Source organism: Eurosta solidaginis, chromosome 3 (genome assembly GCF_040869045.1).
Source record: "Eurosta solidaginis isolate ZX-2024a chromosome 3, ASM4086904v1, whole genome shotgun sequence".
Classification (NCBI taxonomy): domain Eukaryota; kingdom Metazoa; phylum Arthropoda; class Insecta; order Diptera; family Tephritidae; genus Eurosta; species Eurosta solidaginis.
Window position 1 is genome coordinate 188410615 of NC_090321.1, and position 17087 is coordinate 188427701.

The 17087-nt window shown below is 37.4% G+C and overlaps 1 protein-coding gene across 7 annotated transcripts in view; it reads right to left on the minus strand.

Moving 5' to 3' along the window:
- LOC137244794 (aquaporin-like) overlaps positions 1-17087 on the minus strand; it is a 198099-nt gene that overhangs the window by 82594 nt on the left and 98418 nt on the right. The window contains exon 1 of one of the 7 annotated variants that reach the window (XM_067774309.1): positions 3759-3942. The exons of the other annotated variants lie outside the window; for them this stretch is intronic. Coding sequence (XP_067630410.1) covers positions 3759-3891 — 133 coding nt within the window. The 5' untranslated portion in view covers positions 3892-3942. Of the gene's footprint in view, positions 1-3758; positions 3943-17087 lie in introns of those variants that run through there. 7 annotated transcript variants of the gene reach the window in all.

The following is a 17087-nucleotide window of genomic DNA, read 5'->3' on the forward strand; positions in this document are numbered from 1 at the left end:
AGGTGTTAATGAGTATTTTAAAAGGGAGTAATCCTTAGTTCCATAGGTGGACGCCGTTTCGAGATATCGCCATAAAGGTGGACCAGGGGTGACCCTAGAATTTGTTTGTACAATATGGGCATCAAATGAAAGGTGTTAATAAGTATTTTAAAAGGGAGTGGGCCTTAGTTCTATAGGTGGACGCCGTTTCGAAATATCGCCACAAAGGTGGACCAGGGGTTACTCTAGAATGTGTTTGTACGATATGGGTATCAAATTAAAGGTATTAATGAGGGTTTTAAAAGGGAGTGGTGGTTGTTGTATAGGTGGTCGTATTTTCGAGATATCGCCATAAAGGTGGACCAGGGGTGACCCTAGAATTTGTTTGTATAGTATGGATATCAAAAGAAAGGTGTTAATGAGTATTTTAAAAGGGAGTAATCCTTAGTTCCATAGGTGGACGCCGTTTCAAGATATCGCCATAAAGGTGGAGCAGGGGTGACCCTAGAATTTGTTTGTACAATATGGGTATCAAAAGAAAGGTGTTAATGAGTATTTTAAAAGGGCGCAGGGCTTAGTTCTATAGGTGGACGCCTTTTCGAGATATCGCCATAAAGGTGGACCAGGGGTGACTCTAGAATGAGTTTGTACGATATGGGTATCAAATTAAAGGTAATAATGAGAGTTTTAAAAGGGAGTGGTGGTAGTTGTATATGTGAAGGCGTTTTCCATATATCGACCAAAATGTGGACCAGGGTGACCCAGAACATTATCTGTTGGATACCGCTAATTTATTTATATATGTAATACCTGCCAAGATTTTAAGGGTTTTTTATTTTGCCCTGCAGAACTTTTCATTTTCTGGTAGGTGTCACAACCATTTTATAAAGTTTTTTCTAAAGTTATATTTCGCGTCAATAAAACAATCCAATTACCTTACCATGTTTCATCCCTTTTTTCGTATTTGGTATAGAATTATGGTATATTTTTCATTTTTCGTAATTTTCGATATTGAAAAAGTGGGCGTGGTCATAGTCGGATTTCGTTCATTTTTTATACCAAGATAAAGTGAGTTCAAGTAAGCACGTGAACTAAGTTCATTAAAGATATGTCGATTTTTGCTCAAGTTATCGTGTTAACGGCCATGCGGAAGGACAGACGGACGAATGTGTATAAAAATTGGGCGTGGCATCAACCAATTTCGCCCATTTTCACAGAAAACAGTAAGTGTCATAAAATCTATGCCCCTACCAAATTTCAAAAAGATTGGTTAATTTTTGTTCGACTTATGGCGTTAAAAGTATCCTAGACAAATTAAATGAAAAAGGGCGGAGCCACGCCCATTTTGAAATTTTCTTTTATTTTTGTATTTTGTTGCGCCACATCATTACTGGAGTTGAATGTTGACATAATTTACTTATATACTGGAAAGATATTAAATTTTTTGTTAAAATTTTACTTTAAAAAATTTTTTTTTTTAAAAGTGGGCGTGGTCTTTCCCCGATTTTTCTAATTTTTATTAAGCGTACATATAGTAATAGGAGTAATGTTCCTGCCAAATTTCATCATGATATCTTCAACGACTGCCAAATTACAGCTTGCAAAAGTTTTAAATTACCTTCTTTTAAAAGTGGGCGGTGCCACGCCCATTGTCCAAAATTTTACTAATTTTCTATTCTGCATCATAAGTTCAACTCATCTACCAAGTTTCGTCGCTTTATCTGTCTTTTGTAATGAATTATCGCACTTTTTCGGTTTTTTGAAATTTTCGATATCGAAAAAGTGGGCGTGGTTATAGTCCGATATCGTTCATTTTAAATAGCGATCTGAGATGAGTGCTCAGGAACCTACATACCAAATTTCATCAAGATACCTCAAAATTTACTCAAGTTATCGTGTTAACGGGCGTGTTAGCGGGGACGGACGGACGGACGGACGGACATGGCTCAATCAAATTTTTTTTCGATCCTGATTATTTTGATATATGGAAGTCTATATCTATCTCGATTCCTTTATATATGTACAACCAACCGTTATCCAATCAAACTTAATATACTCTGTGAGCTCTGCTCAACTGAGAATAAAAAATGGGCGTGGCCCCGCCCCTTTTGTGATCAAGCAATTTTCTATGTTTCGGGAGCCATAACTCGAAGAAATATTAGTTCAGAATAGAACCAAATGTATGTGTATTATTGCGCAGCCTTGTAACACAATTAAGCACAGATAAAAACAACAACAGCATTTTCAAGTGTACAGCTGGGTAAGTAATATTCGGTTTTACCCAAACTTAGACTTCCTTACTTGTTTTATACTATTATCGAATTACATTCCAATAGTGAAACACCAGACTAGTAAAAAAAATGCATTTGCAATATGTATTTCGAATCAAACTGGCTTACGAATGAATGAAAACAGATTTTGGGTGCGAAATAGCTCAGATGTATTTCTGCCATGAAAAGCTCTCAGTGAAAACTCATCTGCCTTGCAGATGCCGTTCGGAGTCGGCATAAAACATGTAGGTCTCTCCGGCCAATTTGTAGGGAAAATCAAGAGGAGCACGACGCAAATTGGAAGAGAAGCTCGGCCTTAGATCTCTTCGAAGGTTATCGCGCCTTACATTTATTTTTATTCATTTAGTAATAAAAACTTTAAATTGAACATATACTAGCTTTCAAATATACACATTTAGAAGAATTCATGGGGTTTTACTTTTATCTGTGGATTTTTTTTTAAAAAGTTCCGAAAAATAAAAAGATGCATGACTCGTTATGGAAATGCTATGGGTATCACCGGGATCACATAAACTTTCATCTAAGAAAAATTATCGACCAGGACTTTTTCGGACTCAAAAAAAAAAAAAAAAGAAACTATTATAATGGGTCCCTGCTCGCAGGGGATGTACATCGGAACTTTTGCTTGACTTATCAATGATAATAATCAAAGCACACATACATCTCTAAAAAGTATATAAGCCAATATAGTTTTTATTTTTTACAGAGTAGTTTCTTGTAGAGGTTTAAGCCGATTACTTTGTAGGCACGCCGCACAGTGGCATTTTTGTATGATTTAGACGCGAAAAATTAATAACTCACTGAAAAATGAATATATTTCATTCAAACCCTGTGTATACGTTTGTATGCCTTACCCCCCTTCAGTGAGGATAGGCGAAGGGGGTGGAGGTTTGGGGGGTTGGACTTTGGTTGTGTTTTTGTAACTGGCAGTGATGCGCATCCCCTGATATCCCTTTCGACCGTATCGGACCAATTTTCGAAATGAACAATAAATGGCCTAAACAGTCTTAAAAAAGTAGAAAATATAGTAACGCCCCGAACGCCGCCGCGTCGATATTTTTGTCATTCGGCGGCGGGGTGGAAAAACGGCGTTTACTTGCGGCATATATCTCTAGTCTCGTGGAATTTAGTGGACTTGCATGTACAAGGCCGTTGGTATTGAATTGGGTAACACTGTTGCATGCTACGTTTTACATACGATTTTCTCAAAAAAAAAAGGTTTATTGCAGGTAAATTATCTGCCCCTTTCGAGAAAGATCGCCCACTATGATTCGTGATCCACATTTGCAGAAAATTACAAACTTTTACTGGTAATAGTGCACTTTGCACTTAAAAAAAATAAATTAAATTCACTAGTATGAATAGTTCTCTCAATGTTCTCAACTTGCTGCTAGTTATCATGAAATGTAATGTACTTCTGCTTTTGATTATATAATTATTTATTTTATTACTGTCTTTTATAAAATATAAAATAAAATCGAAAATTACCCGTTGATATGCTGTCCACTGAATACGTCATTTCTGTATTTTCGTGAAACACTTTTCTTTCACGTTGTTCGTATGAGATTTGCACTTGAGTTGAAGTGTTTTCGGGAGCAACCTGTGGTTTTGGAGACGCCATGCAACTAAATTCAATATGAACGATCACTTAGCTGAGATCACTTAAAGCAAACTTTACAACTCAACACTTTACGAAATTTTCGCCTGCGAACAACAAAAAAAAAAAACGATTCGCACCGCACGTTAAGTGATTTGTTAAAAAATAAAATTGAAATTAATTAACGTATTAACGATACCGATATCGGTGTTAAAGTGTGAACTGAATCATTTTGAGGAGAGTGATGCACCAACTTTTCTACTAATATATGCAATGTGTTATATTTTTTGTAAAAAACTACACACGGTAATACAATTGTTGTATTTATTTACGCTGATCGCATTAGCAATGACTTTATTTACTCGTTATTAAAAATTATTGTGATGAGATTTTTCCGTTATTATCGAGTTATTCAAACTTACTCCGTAAGTATCAGGCGCGCTTTTGACAATGAGCACCACTCGACAACAATTACAAAAAAAAAATTCACAACAATAATTACAGAAGTGCTAGAAGAATAAAATACAAGTGAGCAAATAATAAAAAAAAAAATATTTATAAAAATTAATTTTTTTTAATTGTTTGCATTCATTTTCTATTTAAAGACAAAAAAAAAAAAAAAAATAACACTGGCGAGTTGTAAATTAAGCCTAGAAAATTGCTTATTTATGCTTGGCGCAAAATTAAAGACGTACCTGATTCACCTGATTGTCGTGGTTGCTGCCATATTCAAAAATCACTAGAAAACTACAAAATATTTCAATCATTATAAAGAAAACGAAATCTAGAAAAGTTATGCTATCTAGAAAAGTTATCCGCTTCTGCCTAGCAAAATATGCTAAGTTCTGAATTTTGACAGCAAATTGGCAGTAATGTTTTAATAATTTTGTTGTTATTTTCGTATTGGTAGTAGATGTCTCCTGCGGGCAAGCGGGTTTAGAATATAGGCGCGGTAGGAATGCCTGTATTAAGAGGCGATTAAAATCCAGATCCTACCAATGCAAAAACTTCGTAGCAAATCCTCTGATGATGAGCACGTAAAACCTTAAGCGGACTATGACTTAAAGGATCACGTCTAAGTCATAAACCTGAAACGTCCAGACTCTTTTAGTAAGAGGAACCGATGGACTGATAATAAGCGTTTATCATAAAGGGGACATTTTTAATATAACGTTTATTTGCACACGCAACAACAGATGCCGTCGTTGATAACTATAGGGACTCCTATGATGACTACATCCGTGGCACGACTGCCTGCAGCATGACATAAACTTCATGTTTGGCGACTTTAACGCCAGGTTCTACAGCCGAAAATTTTGCCTTCACAATACAACATCTCCCACTGGATTAAGGCTTCTTGGCTTCAAACCAAGCATAGCATCAGTTTCCTGAATGTGCGCACTCTACGTAGTACATATATCCGTCTCTGTGCAGTGAAGAGTACACGCAGCTACCCAAATAAAATTTTCCGTCGAGAAGCTGCACACGATTTTTCGATTTTTTCAAGCGTGGTCGCCCCTCGGCAGGGGCTTGGCAAACACTTTGGACGTATTTCGGTCAAAAAAAGGTTCAAAGTAAAAATTCAGCCGCCTTGCGTCTACTGTTTGAAGTCGGCGTGAAACATGTAGGTCCTATCCCGTCAATTTATAGGATTGTAGGAAAAGTTAAACGGACCACGACGCTAACTGAAAGATAAGCTCGGCCTTAATCTCCTCTGCCTATATCGCGTCAAGTATTTTTTTTCTAACATCTGCGCTATGAGAGAAATCTTCGACCTGACGATGCAAGGGAGCAGTGGGAGCAAATTTTACACTAACTATCTACCGCGGCTGCGGACACCACACGCTTCCAGCGAGACCGGAGAAAGAAGTGACGCTAAGAAGAAGACGCCTACTTAGAAGAAAGAAACATGGGGCCAAATAGAATGAGTGCGAATACATTCTACATTTAGGGGAAGGTAATCAATTTACTCTGTGAAGCGCAGTTGAGTATAAAATATCAATGTCGATAGGTACGCATTAATGAGAACGATGGCATGAGATAAAGGAGCTTAGATATCTAAAGAAAAATACTCTAGTTAAATAAAACGTAATCTTATCGAGCCCCTACGTTTACATCAACTCCATGCTGAGAGGTTGACATAAATTTACTAAAGAGCGTAAATATTGTTTTAGTTTTTTTTTTTCAATAGAAGGAAGGTATGTACAATAGATGAAACAGCGAAAATGTAGAAGATATGAAGGAGCTTCAAGTGATATATTAATAATTTTGTAATCAGTTTTTATACTCAGTTGAGCAGAGCTCACAGAGTATATTAACTTTGATTGGATAACGGTTGGTTGTACAGGTATAAAGGAATCGAGATAGATATAGACTTCCATATATCAAAATCATCAGGATCGAAAAAAAATTTGATTGAGCCATGTCCGCCCGTCCGTCCGTTAACACGATAACTTGAGTAAATTTTGAGGTATCTTGATGAAATTTGGTATGTAGGTTCCTGGGCGCTCATCTCAGATCGGTATTTAAAATTAATGATATCGGACCATAACCACGCCCACTTTTTCGATATCGAATATTTTGAAAAACCGAAAAAGTGCGATAATTCATTACCAAAGACGGATAAAGCGATGAAACTTGGTAGGTGAGTTGAACTTATGACTCAGAATAGAAAATGAGTAAAATTTTGGACAATGGGCGTGGCACCGCCCACTTTTAAAAGAAGGTAATTTAAAAGTTTTGCAAGCTGTAATTTGGCAGTCGTTGAAGACATCATGATGGAATTTGGCAAGAACGTTACTCTTATTACTATATGTATGCTTAATAAAAATTAGCAAAATCGGAGAACGACCACGCCCAAATTTTTTTTTTTTTAAGTCAAATTTTAACAAAAAATGTAATATCTTTATAGTATATAAGTAAATTATGTCAACATTCAACTCCAGTAATGATATGGTGTAACAAAATACAAAAACAAAAGAAAATTTCAAAATGGGCGTGGCTCCGCCATTTTTCATTTAATTCGTCTATAATACTTTTAATGCCATAAGTCGAACAAAAATTTACCAATCCTTGTGAAATTTGGTAGGGGCATAGATTCTGTGACGATAACTGTTTTCTGCGAAATCGGTTGAAGCCACGCCCAGTTTTTATACACAGTCGACCGCCTGTCCTTCCGCTTGGCCGTTAACATGATAACCTGAGCAAAAATCGATATATCTTTACTAAACATAGTTCACATACTTACCTCAACTCACTTTATCTTGGTATAAAAAATTACCGAAATCGGACTATGACCACGCCCACTTTTTCGATATCGAAAATTACGAAAAATGAAAAAAATGCCATAATTCTATACCAAATATGAAAAAATTGATGAAACATGGTAATTGGATTGGTTTATTGACGCAAAATATAACCTTAGAAAAAAATTTTGTAAAATTGGTGTGACCTACCATATTAAGTAGAAGAAAATGAAAAAGTTCTGCAGGGCGAAATAAAAAACCCTTGAAATCTTGGCAGGAATACTGTTCGTGGTGTTACATATATAAATAAATTAGCGGTATCCAACAGATGAAGTTCTGGGTCACCCTGGCCCACATTTTGGTCGATATCTGGAAAACGCCTTCACATATACAACTACCACCACTCCCTATTAAAACCCTCATTAATACCTTTAATTTGATACTCATATCGTACACACATTCTAGAGTCACCCCTGGCCCACCTTTATGGCGATATCCCTACCCAACAAACATTTAGGTTAGAAAACGATTAGAAGACGAATCGAATTCTAATGTATTTCTCTAAGGTAGAAGGTTAGAAGACGATTTGCGAAACTGTCGCGAATTATAGCATTCTCAACGAAAAGGGGACTTCGTTCTCGATATCGAGGAAATGGTTAGAATTCTATTCGAATCCTAACGTCAATTTCTAATGGGTTTCTAATGAGAATTTTGAAGTGATGCGCAATTAAATTCAATTATTTAAAATCAGCGAAATTTTCATTGTTTCATTATATCAAATACTTTTATTTGGTTATAAGCTTATGTATTAAGAAGGAACATATTTCAAAGGCTTTTTCTATTATAATAAATTAAAACCGTACGTTGAGCTCAGTATTTCTAGTGTTATTCGAATCGTTTTACAGTCGAATTTTAACCTAGTTTTCGATTCGAAATGCATTAGAACACTACATTAGAATTCTAATGTAAAATTACAACATTTCTCTAACGTTAGAAACTGCGTTTTATGGCCCACTCCCTCATGAAATACTCTTTAATACCTTTCATTTGATACACATGTCATACAAACACATTCCAATGTTACCTTCGGTTCATTTTCCTACATTGTTATTTTCCCTTATGTTTTCACCATAGCTTTCAACTGAGTATGTAATGTTCGGTTACACCCGAACTTAACCTTCCTTACTTGCTTTTATTTAATTAGTGATAACATGTGACTAATACTACCATTCTTCGCAGGAAGCCCTCACTCTCCATTTTTTAATGATTTTTTATTATGGTTATTGATACAAGTAGTTAGTTGATGTTTATTTAAAATAAAACTGAATGTGCAAATAGCTGTTTAAATAAATATGTAGAACAAGCGCCGCATTATGGATGATTATATAATCAAAAGTCGCTTAATTAAGAGCTTCCTAAAATGCTTCAATATCGAGAATGGGGCTACGAAAGAAACCAATGAAAAAAATAAAAAAATTTTACCAGCAACGTTTTGAATGCAAATATAATTTATGTTTTAATTTAAATTTTGCCAATTGTCTAGCATACATTAAAATCATAAAGAAACAAGGTCAATCGAAATTAAAGCAGACGCGCTAAAACGTCAAACAAACGCCTTAAGCCTCGTTTTCATTATGGCATATATGTCGTCAAATGTTGCCAAAATAATGAAAACGGGCTGCCAAATAGTGTCAGTTGCGTTTGCAGTCAGGTTTGACAGCTCACTGTCAGACAAAATGGCGTCCAAGTGAAAACGACCAAATTTCAGTTTGCCAGCGCTGTTGGAAACGTTTTACACACAAAAAAGATTTGCCAACATGCTGGCAAATCTCTCATTAAACGAGCAATTCTTGTTTGTTTGTATAGCCGAACGATCTCGGGAACGGCTCAACCGATTTAAATGAAATTTGGCACAGAGATAATGTACTTCGGTGTTGCCACTCAGAATGTCTCACAAGGTTGCTACCTATTCGAAATTAAAAAAAAATTGCATGACATATACCGATATGGGTATCAAATGAAAGGTATTTCACTCCGCATTACAATAGGGACATCTTTGAGTAGGGTTGCCACCTATTCGAAATTAAAAAAAACTGCATGCGATATGCCGATATGGGTATCAAACGAAAGGTATTTCACTCCGCATTACAATAGGAACATTTTTGAGTAGGGTTGCCACCTATTCGAAATTAAAAAAAAAATTGCATGAGATATGCCGATATGGGTATCAAACGAAAGGTATTTCACTCCGCATTACAATAGGGACATTTTTGAGTAGGGTTGCCACCTATTCGACATTTAAAAAAATTGCATGAGATATGCCGACATGGGTATCAAACGAAAGGTATTTCACTCCGCATTACAATAGGGACATTTTTGAGTAGGGTTGCCGTTTGGGGTTGGAGTAGTTGGAGGACGTAATGGATAAGTCAGCTTCAAATTCTGCAATTTTCGTTCACCCAGTCGGTAGTACCACTGAAAAAAGGAAGCGGGTGAGAAAACTGACTGAAAAATGGACAGCCGAGCAAACGGAGAGGCTATTTGAGGAGGAAGAGGTCAGGGAGGGGACCTTGAATTTTCTTTCGTCTCAATACAGGGGCCGGAATTGGAGGGAGGCTCTATGACAAGATGTGGCGGATATTTTAAAGATGTCACGATTTGAGGTATCTGCCAAGTGGAACAGCCTGCGTTGCTCTTTCCGCGTGAGTTCCTTTTTTCTTTATAAATATACTAGCATTTACCCGCGGCCCCGTCCGCAAGGAGAAAATGAAATGTATGGGCTATTCACGTTAGCCTGCTTGTCAAGTTATCTGTTTAAACATTTTTTTCTGTCTAATGCACTTTATTTTTGTAATTGAGTAAAAAAAAAGATCTATATGAGCTGATATTCTGATAGGATCCAACAAATGATCCCGAATTTATCCAGAAATAGCCACGAATTGACCCCGACGATATCTCGGACGGATCCCGAAAACCATCCAGAAATTCCCCGGAATGGTCTCCAAAAGTTCCCGGAATAGTCCCAAAACAACCCGAAATGACAACGACACGATTCTAAACTTATCCAGAGAACCACACAGAAATGATGCCGGAAGGGTCCCCAAACGATCCCGTACAGATTCCGAAAACCATCCAGAAACGCCCCGGAAGGGTCTCCAAAAGTACCCGGAATAGTCCCCAAAAAACCCGAAATGACAACGACACGATTCTAGACTTATCCAGAGAACCACACAGAAATGATCGCTGAAGGGTACCAAAATGATCCCGAAATAGTCCCGGAAAAGTTCCGAAATGACCCTGACGGGCTCAGGGACGGATCTCAAAAACCATCCAGAAAATATCCCTAAAACCCTCCAGAAATGATGCCGAAAGGGTCCCCAAATGATCCCGTATTAGTCTCGAAAATGTCCCGAAATGACCCCGACGGGATCCCGGACGGATACCCAAAACCATTTAGAAATGATGCCAGGAGGTACCACAAAAGATCCCGAAAAAGTCCCGAAATGGCCCTGATGGGATCCGGGACGGATCCCTAAAACCCTCCAGAAATGATGCCGAAAGGGTCCCCAAATGATCCCGTATGAGTCGCAAAAAAGTCCCGAAATGACCACGACGGGATCCCGGACGGATACCCAAAACCATCTAGAAATGATGCCGGAAGGTACCACAAATGATCCCGAGAAAGTCCCGTAATGACCCTGATGGGATCCCGGACGGATCCCTAAAACCCTCCAGAAATGATGCCGAAAGGGTCCCCAAATTATCCCGTATTAGTCTCGAAAAAGTCCCGAAATTACCCCCACGGGATCCCGGACGGATACCCAAAACCATCTAGAAATGATGCCGGAAGGTACCCCAAATGATCCCGACAAAGTCCCGAAATGACCCTGATGAGATCCCGGACGGATACCTAAAACCTTCCAGAAATGATCCCGTATTAGTCGAGAAAAAGTCCATATATGACCCCGACGGGATCCCGGACGGATACCCAAAACCATCTAGAAATGATGCCGGAAGGTACCCCAAATGATCCCGAAAAAGTTCCTAAATGACCCCGATGGGATCCCGGACGGAACCCGAAAAGCAACCAGAAATGATGCCGGTAGGTACCCCAAATGATCCCGAAATAGTCCCGAAATGACCCCATCGCTGTCAAAAATATTTACTTAACGTTTGACGTCAGTGGTGAAAACTGGATGTCAATCGACTGATGACAGTCTTTGGCACACACTGCTATATCGACTTCATGCCAGTTTTTAATATGTAATGAAAACACAATTGACACCAAATCGCCATGGTGACAGTTATGTCAGTATTTGATGTCAGTGATTTTGACATAGTGAAAACAAAGCATTAGTGATGCGCGTACTGAATCAAATCTTGCACGAAAACTCAAAAAACTGTTAAGATTTTTTTTTATTGAATTATTTATTTGAGTTTTTAATTCATTAGGTTCATATGAAAGGTTTTCGACCTATGCATTATATCTACGAACCTTGATATTCTCACATACACGAGTATGGCTTGTGGATGCGATTTGATTAGAATTTTGTATGTCGATGATAATTTTTAATACTTTTTCGGAGAAGCGGGACATGGAGCGATTCATTCTACAAAATCTTATATATGATGCCATTTGTTTGAAACTATTTCGTATACAGATTTTGATCTAGACTCAAAAAAATTTATTCCAAAATGGGAGCGACTTTTCTCCAAAGGAATTTCTTCCTCAAAGCAAGAACATTTCTTATGATGGAAACCTGTTTTATATATATATGAGAATTATTTATTATCCAAAAATTCGTACACCAAATTGAGGAAAAAATGTCTATGGTGAAAAATCACTCCCGTTTTTTATGTTTTGAGGAAAATATATGCTGTTTTCACAAATCTGTAGGATTCGTGTAGAGTGGTAGAGGGTGAGAATGAAATAGAGGAAAAAGTGGAGTAACAGATAAAATCTACTTGAAAGTTTCCCCCAATTATATAAGTAAACTAAAGTTAGGGTTTCGGAATCTGCTTGTTATTCATAAAACGTTCAGGCTTTTTTTAAACTGCGTATCAGATTTGCATAGTGGCGGAAACAGCACGTTTAAGGAGGGAGTGCTTAAACAAGTAAACAAGATCAAATGACATATCAAAGTTTATAACTAACAAACCCACGCTTAACTAATTTAATTAGTCTAAACTTTGAGGGCTTCATATATTTAGTACATTTTGACGTAATGGCGTTGCTCAAATGATTTGAACTTTACTATGTACATGGCCTGTAACGTGAAAGATGCACCAAAAGAGCTCAAACGGCTGGTGGATCAGGATACATGTAGGGGACGGCTTGTCATGGGTGTGGTTGCGAATGCGCATCACAGTGTATAGGGCCAACGTCAAGAAATGTGCTTGAAGGTATGAATGGAGGATCTTACACAGGCCATCTTTCTCAGATCATGCATATATCAGCTTCAGCGTCCCTCTAAAGAGGGTAGAGAAGGGAACCTAGAACAATGGAATGTAAAAATTACAGAAATGTGTAGCAGGAAAGTCTATAGAGGTTGCCACCGTAAAGGAGCTTGGGGGGTGAAACAACTTTTTATCAAATGCGCTGACAACTGGGTATAAGAGAGCGGTAATAGTAGAAGATTCAACAAAAATAAAAATTAAAAAAAATAGTCACATATTTGGTAAGTGCAACATTAATAAAAAGTTGTGCATGCACTTTATTTTGATTATATTCAAACTTCAGGAGAAACACTTTCTGCTCCGAACCCCGGTACACCGAGAATATACCCTATGTGTGCTGGATCGGTTCTATGTTACGCTGCAGAAAGACTACGTCACAATGAAGACTATGCGTGGCCACAGAATCTGTTAACAGTGAAACACCGCAGGGTGTGGATTACTATCACGAATGCAGCAGACACTGGTCATCAAGTAATTGTTTAAGCGGTGCGACAGAGCGGAAAAAAAAATCTAGTATTATTTACTACGAAAGATAAGATCCCGAATTGCACTAGGTCTTAGTTGAGAGGGATTGCTCGACAAGAAAATTACAGCACAATATATCTGGGGAATTATACTCGAAAGTAAATTGTGGTGTATACTCCATGTGGAAGAGAGGGCGAAGAAAGCATACGCCATACTGTATGCACGTAGCTCCTATCGCACACCGTTTTTCATTGGGTCTTTGCTGCAATTGTCTTCCCACAATATTAATGATTGGATAACGGGAGCCCTAAAAGCTACCCCGACCACAGCATTTCATGCTATTCTGCACATTCCGCATGCATGGCAAAAAATGCCTAAGAAGTTTCTTTTCTTTTCACGGCGGCCACCGTGGTGTGATGGTAGCGTGCTTCGCCTACCACACTGTATGCCCTGGGTTCACACCCCAGGCAAAGCAACATCAATATTTTGTTTTTCAATTAGAAGACAATTTTTCTAAGCGGGGTCGCCCCTCGGCAGTGTTTGGCAAGCGCTCCGGGTGTATTTCTGCCATGAAACGCTCTCAGTGAAAACTCATCTGCCTTGCAGATGCCGTTCGGAGTAGGCATAAAACATGTAGGTCCCGTCCGGCCAATTTGTAGGGAAAATCAAGAGGAGCACGACGCAAATTGGAAGCTCGGCCTTAGATCTCTTCGGAGGTTATCGCGCCTTACATTTATTTTATTTATTAAGTTTCTTTTGGGATGTATTCTTAAGCCTTTTTCCTTGAAGTTTATGATTCACAACCACAACGCTTCTGGAAAAAGAAAATTCCGTATTTTGTTTCCAAATTATGTTATTATATTATTAAACTTTAGCTTTTGGTGTACTTTAGGTTTTAGTTTTTAAATGTGCGAACACCTGTTCAAACATAATCGTTGAACTACTTACTAAAGAAACTCGATTAAGTTCTTCAATATGGGTTTGGAAGGCACCTGTTAAGTTATGAAAACGCCATACCAGTGACCAGTAGAAAATGACTAACGTCAATTAAAACATAAAGCGAAGAACTCTGCTTTTATGTACGCTATTTTTGAGGAATCCAAATCAAAACATCCAAATCTATAATATAATAAATCTCTAGAAAATCGTGTCTGTACATCCAAGATTTCTAAAAAAAAATGAGTGTACTTGACGTTTGGAATGTCGTAGAATCCATCGGCACCACTTTTTTCTGTTTGTCTGTTTGTCTGTATGATATCGATAATCTCGGAAACTAACGAATGGATTTTTATGAGACTTTCACAGATGGATAGCCTGTAATCCAGAAGGGAATCCAGAACTTATTTCATTAAAATCGCGTGAGAAACAAAAACGATATAGTTGTTTAAGCTATAATTAAGCTACTTTTATAGATTTTTTTTTTTGAAAAACGAAGGAAAATGCACTAGTTTCCAAACAAATATCAAAGAATGCCTTTGCAAAGTTTTTTTTCAATTTCATATAAATTAAAAATCAAATTCATAAATAGATACAGTGGCGTACCAAAAAAAATTATTTCACGCTGCCATATTACGATAATCGGTTAAAATGAGGTTACCTAAAACCTCTAAATATGCGTACAATATGGGCATCGAACAATAGAGGAAGATCACAAGGTTTCATTTGAATTTTGTGATATTTAGATAAATTAATCGATAACCGAGTTATCGGTCAAAATGTATTTGCTCCAAAATCTATAAATTTACCTACAATCTATCTATCTATCTATCTATCTTCTATCTTTTTTTTTCTATATTCTATCTATACAAGCGAAATAAACACGTTTGTACCCATATATAAAAAAACTTTCTTTTATTCTCTGGTATATCAACAGGATCTGTAAGTATTTTCTGTTTTATATTTCGAATGTGTATGTATATCCATATATGTATGTATGTAAGTTACGGCTTATAACTTTTAACCGATTGAAGCAATATTTACTGATTTTATTGCATGCTTTAGCGGTAAGCTTAGACAAAAGAACTGAAAATAAGATATGGTAATAGAAATGTGGCGGAAGAGTGAAGAAAATACCGAAAAGAGGTTGAGCGCGAGATAAGAAGAATGGGATCGCCAGAAAAAGGCACAGAGTAAAGTAAGTGGGATGGACCAAGCAATAAAAGGGGAGGAGGGATAATGTGGGAAAATAAATATTGTTTTATATAAACGGAGCCTGCACATGGTTCTGTGATTTAGGTTAGTAGAAATGTTTTAAAATTTGTTCAGTTAAAGACCCAAGATATCGATATTTAAAAAAAAATAAGGGCCACTTTAATATAAATACGCATCCCGAACAACGTCGGGTACCTTGCTAGTATCAAATACTTGCAGGGTAAAAGCAAGTTAAGAGAATTTTTGAAATTTTATCTTATGACATCAGAGAAAGATTATCTTATGCAATTTAATTTAAGTCACGTTTCGAAATAAACTGCTCGTTATTCAATTTGAATAGCATTCCTCTCTTGCCCTTCACATTAAAAAGCCATTGGAGTGGTACCTTTGTATGTATGTCTGTATGTTTATTTTGTGTTATATGCATTAGGTTTTTGGTGAGTTTATGAGTTGTTATCGACATCAAAAAATCATAATTAACAATTTTGTTCCACAAACTGCTTAAAACCGATTTAAATTGATTGCGTTCAAATTGTTTCTTAATAGCTGTAATTGAGACAAGTATGTTGGTATGTATATAAAACGTTATGATTTATATATCTATTAGGCTTATACTGACATTTACGAGTTTATTGACCGTATTGGATCCATATATGTATGAATAATTGATGTGAGAGAATCATTGCAAGGGATTTATATTGAGCTCGCGGTAGGGTGTTCAATTATTCGAAATTTTTCTTAAACTGGTTTACGACTTGTTCAAAAATTCCAATTCTATTAAACGAGGTACCATTCATCGCCATGCCCTTAACCACAAACACGAGCATGTGATTTTAACGACAGTGAGGATAGGAAGGAATGTTCAGTTAGAAAATTCAAACTCAATGATGTCACACCATAAGAAGGTTTTCGGCCAAGTAAGGATGAACTCTGCTTAAGGGTCTAACTTGCGAAAGGGCTCAAGAGAGAAGATAAGAAAAGCGCCTAGTTACATAAAGCGGAAAGGCGTTAAAGGGAGAAGCTGGGTGAATCTGAAAGATCTGAACGAAATTATGGCAACTAACGGACGGTTTTAAGTTTGAAAGGTATGAACAATACTGGCCACCAGGTAACCGATATACTTGCGTGCGTACTTACATTGTGAATTTCATACTTTTCATCATTACTTCAGATCGGAAGTGGAAGGCAGGAAGTCTGGCGAAACGATTGGGTTCGCTAAGGCTCATCTATCAATGGTTATGGGGATTTTGACAGGGCACCGTCCAACATCTCAATATCCTGGAAACCTTATCCTGCTGAAGCTGTTTGGCGGATGATGAGGTTGAATCATCGATTCACTTAATACTTGATTGCCCAGCTTTTTCCAGAACTAGACGAAAGTATTTAGGTCGACCTCCGGGGGATTTATCCAAGGTTGGGATCGGTCTTATTTGGAACTATGTATATCATTGCAAAGCAAGGATTTTCTCTGTAGCTATAGCTACGTCGCCGTTATTTTGTGTGGTATCACATGGGACATTCATCCCGTCCAAGTGAGCTGTCCTGGTAGCTAACACCTAACCTATGCCAACCTAAATAGTGAGGGAGATAATTCTTTGTATCCGGAGTAAGAGAACGATGACAACAAAATAAGGGTAAGGATGGTAGGCAAAAAGAGGTTGGGTTTAAGAAAACGAAAGGAAGTAAGAGGAAGACAGTGAGCAATAAGAAGAGCAACACTAAAAAACAAGAAAAAAGATTAAGGAGTCGAGAAGAAATCGAAAAGGAGAGAGTGGGGCAAAGGGAAAGGGAGGACGATTGTTGGAAAAAAGGGAATAGAGGTGGGAAGCGGCAGGAGGTAGAAAGCGAGAGAGAAAAAGGCAGCCAATACGAAGAGAAAGGATTTTGAAAAGACGAAGAAAT